General features: G+C 56.0%; 1 protein-coding gene across 1 annotated transcript; it reads left to right on the forward strand.

Moving 5' to 3' along the window:
* Nucleotides 1-402: 402 nt before the first annotated feature.
* Nucleotides 403-3,693, forward strand: LOC132501422 (speedy protein E5-like). Its single transcript, XM_060116995.1, has 6 exons — nucleotides 403-447; nucleotides 804-1,014; nucleotides 2,516-2,574; nucleotides 2,929-3,014; nucleotides 3,366-3,540; nucleotides 3,634-3,693. The coding sequence occupies exons 1-6, from the start codon at nucleotides 403-405 to the stop codon at nucleotides 3,691-3,693; spliced, it is 636 nt and encodes a 211-aa protein (XP_059972978.1).
* Nucleotides 3,694-3,935: the final 242 nt, after the last annotated feature.

A 3,935-nucleotide genomic window follows, 5' to 3' on the forward strand; every position in this document is an offset into this window, starting at 1 on the left:
AGTCCACGGGACCCGGCAAAAAAGTCGGATGAAAAGGCCGCTCGTGGCAGGGAAGCCAGGTGTGTGTGGTCATTCACACTTCTCCCTGCTCTCTGAATGAATGAAGGTGATAGATCATCATGGCTCCAGCATCACTTCTTCTTCCCTGGACTCTTCATGGGTGTGGGTCTGCAGGGCAGGGGAAAGGTGTCCAGGGTGAGACAGGAGGTCACTATCTTGCTCACCTTTGTAGTTATTAAAGACATCGATGACCAGAGAGTTTCACATTTGTCTCCACAGAGGTGCTCCCCAGGCAGAAAGATCCAGGGAAGGAGGCACAGGAGAGCAGTTTTTCCCTGACCAAGAAAGGTAAATATTACTTCAGTGCCTACCCTCCTTTATAGACAGAGTGCAAAGGGGGTGATGGTCATTCTTATCCCTTCAGATGTCACGTGCAACATACTCAAGGTGAGTGAGAAGGGAAGAGCACAGTGTTTCCCAGGTGGGTCCCTCCCGTGATCACACAGGGTCCTTCTTCTCTCCTTGCAGCTGCTCAGGATGGGAGTCCTCTGGCCTCCAGTTCTGCCCCTCCAGAGGCTGTCTCTGAGCAGAGAACCAGGAGGGTGAGAGGCCAGAAGAGGAAGAGACTGATGGATGTCAAGGGAGGTGTGGTGTCCTCAGCTCCCTTGGCCCTGAAGAGAACATCAGGTACTGCTGAGTAACCACTTGTTGTCTTGTCCTCAGGAGGCAGGGTTCAATCTTCAGGGTGAGCTGCAAGGGCAGACTCGGGGCCTCCCAGGTGGGTCAGGTCTGTGCTCACACAGAGTCTCGTTCCTGCAGCCGCCCAGGACAGCAGCGCCCTGGCCTCCAATCCCACCTCCTCGGAAGTCGTCTCCAAGCTGAAGTCCTGGAAGAAGCGCAGTCAGAGGAGGAACATGTGGACCGTCACTCATGTTGAGGGAACGAAACTCAGGTTCAGCAAGAGAAGATCCAGTTATCGTGCAGAAGACCAAGAGGCCTTCTACCGGCTTCTGGGTCTGTGCTCTGAGCTAGTGGAGGGTCAGGTCCCTTCTACACCGAGGATCCCACAGGCTCCGGGATCATGGCCAAATCTCCCCCTGGGGCTCAGAGCTGGGGGGTGTCCAGATTGCACAGAAGCAGATCGCTCTGTTTCCACAGTTCTACTGCGGTGCTCATGGGTTTTCATCTGAGATGAGTTCTTGGAGGGAGAAAGGAAAGCAGGACTCACGGTTGAGGGTTCAATTATCAAGACATTTTAGGACACATCAAGGGAGGAATCCCCTGCCCACATTGAGTGCCTCCAGTTAGGATTTTAGAGATGAGTGATGAAAGGACAAACTAGATCTCACTGCCTTTATGCTCAAAGTGGGAGGAGACCCCAAAGATTACAGAAATAAGTTGCTCTCAGCCAGTGACAAATGCAGACAAGGAAAAGGCAATGACACCTAGAGATGGGCTGTGAGCAGGAGTGGGAGAGCTTTGTGACAGATACTCAGGGAAGGTCTGCAGAGAAGGTGATGTCAGGACCAGAGGCAGGACCGAGTGTGGCAGGTTGGGGGATGTCACGGAGCTGACACTGTCCAGTGCAGCACCCACTAGCCACCTGCAGTTCTTCAAATTTAATTCTACGTGAGTTAAAAGAAACTTCTGAAATTCAGTTCCTGGTTCTCACCAGCCACATTTCATAAGCTCAGTAGCCACACATGGCTAATGGCTACTGTACTGGACAGCAAGCTACAGAATATTTTCATCCACACAGAAAGCAATGCCCTTCCGGGAGCCAGGCCACCTGGACAAGGGTCAGGGAGGGCGAAATGATCCATGACCCCTCCGTCTTCCCGTCTCGGTAAATGTCATTGTCCGGGGCAAGGTGTGAAAGACAAGGAGGACCTGGCATTCTCAGGGCACCACTGGAAAATGGCACCTCCAGGGACAACTCTAATCCCAGATGAGCCTGCTGGGGCCAGGGGAGGCCAGGTCATTATCAGCAGGAAGTGAAGGGGGTCCAGGAGAAGGAGGGTAGAATGCCCAGTGCCCCCCCACCCCCACCCAGGGGGGTATGAACTCTCCACTGCCCACATAGGATGCTCCGTTATCAGGTGGGGCAGGAAAGCATTGCACAGTCGCAGTGTGATGAAGTGACAGGGATGTAGTGCCCAGAGGCCAAAGGCCACACCCAACCTTTGGCTCGAGGAACGTTATGTTAAACTTTGAGAACCAGGTCATCTCTCTTCATGAGACACACATACCCAGCCATGTGTTGAAGATGAAATAACAATAGCAAAATCCCTGCCCCAGTTGAGACTCTCTCCCTGGGTCAATGGAAGGAACAGCTTTGTCACTGTTAAGGCTCTGAGCCTTCCTGGGGGAAGAGAGCTGCCTCTACTTCCTGAAACAGAGGAACTGGGAGAAGTTTCCACTTCTCCTCCTCCCTGTGAAATGTCCCACAGCCCCAGGCTCGCTGCTCCCAGAAGGGCTGCTCCGAGGCCCTCATCACGTCTCCCTTCCTTTACAGAGGACCCTGTTATCCAGAGCTTCTTGAAAGCTGATAGTTTCCTGCAAGTGTCTGACAAGGTACTCACAGCACTAAAATTATGAGGGACCAAGGGGTCTGCAGTGTCCCCACCCCCAGGGGGTGGGGACGGAGGACAAGGTGTCTGCCTGAGCAGAGGCCCTGGAGAGACCCGCCCTTGGGGCCAGAAAGGAAGAAAGGACACACTACGGGTGCCCCGGCCCTTGGGCATCTCCTCCCTGGCCTCCCGTCAGCTCATCTCCGCATGTCAAAGGGCCATCACACCCTCAGCAAGGCCCACCGTGGGTGGTTTTCCCACCTGGCCTGTGGATGGGGTGGGGCGCAGGGCCCACTCAGGCCACTGGTCCTGCCATCGACCCCTGGCCGCCCCTCCCCCGCCCTGTGTCTTCCCGCAGTACCTGCTCTCCATGGTGGTGGAGTACTTCGGCCGTGTCGGGCTGCCTGGTCACCTCTACAACAGGATCCACTTCTTCCTGGCCCTGTGAGCAATGCCTGAGGGCCCCCAGTGGTGGTTCAAGGCCCTCAAGGGGTCACATGGTCAGAGCAGGGGAAGGCAAGGAGCAAGGTCCTGGGATAATGAACGTAGCCAGGAAGCACCATTTGCTGCCCAGAGACTGAGGGACCCGAGGTAGAAAGTCCCAGGGAAATGGCGACAGCCAGAACCTTGACCTGGGCCCCGCACAGCATGGGCCCAGCAGCCTTGGTGCTGAGGACGGTCCTGCCCTCTGTGGACCTGGGTGCTCCTCCAGGGTGACCTCAGCAGCCTCTCTCCACTGTCTCGCCTGAGTCCTTGTGGGGGCCGGGACCAGCTAGCCCTCTTTTCTGATGGCAGCTACATCGCCTCCGACATGGAGGAGGACAACCCCACGGCCAAGCAGAGCATCTTCCCGTTCCTGCTGGGCAGAGAGCACTGGCAGCACCTCTACAAGAAGTTCCTCCAGCTGAAGGTGGAATTCTTCTGTGCCATGGAGTACCGAGCCTGGGTCACCCGGGAATTGTGTGAGGAGGTCTGTCGGGGATGAGGGCCGGGGAGCGCACCCCAGAGGTGGAGGGGCTGGGCCCCTCCTCCAGGCGCTCACCCTGCTGTGCTTCCCTTTCAGATCCAGGCCCAGAACCCACATCACTGGGTCTGGAGTCGGGTGCGCCCTGGCGCCCCCTAGGTTCCCAAGGAATGGAGCAGCGGCTGCAGGTGCTCCAAGTGAGTACTGGGCCTCCTGGTGGGGACAACCCCACCCCGTGCCCTGCAGTCACCTCCAGGGCTGGTGGTCACGAGGAAGTGCCACTGCATCCCTTAATGCACTGTTAGCCTAGTAAGGGCTCTGCGAACTCCCATGGTACAGAAAGTAATTACTGTGTTTATACAGAAACTCTCCAAATGGATTCAATTATGGAATTATTTACC

Source organism: Mesoplodon densirostris, chromosome 14, assembly GCF_025265405.1.
Source record: "Mesoplodon densirostris isolate mMesDen1 chromosome 14, mMesDen1 primary haplotype, whole genome shotgun sequence".
Taxonomy (NCBI): domain Eukaryota; kingdom Metazoa; phylum Chordata; class Mammalia; order Artiodactyla; family Ziphiidae; genus Mesoplodon; species Mesoplodon densirostris.

Excerpts from the sequence above, each read along its gene's own strand:
- LOC132501422 (XM_060116995.1), top strand. The coding sequence starts at position 403 with ATGGTCATTCTTATCCCTTCAGATGTCACGTGCAACATACTCAAG. Across the intron at positions 1,015-2,515 it reads GGCCTTCTACCGGCTTCTGG|AGGACCCTGTTATCCAGAGC; the intron begins GTCTGTGCTCTG and ends CTTCCTTTACAG. Across the intron at positions 3,541-3,633 it reads CCCGGGAATTGTGTGAGGAG|ATCCAGGCCCAGAACCCACA; the intron begins GTCTGTCGGGGA and ends CTTCCCTTTCAG.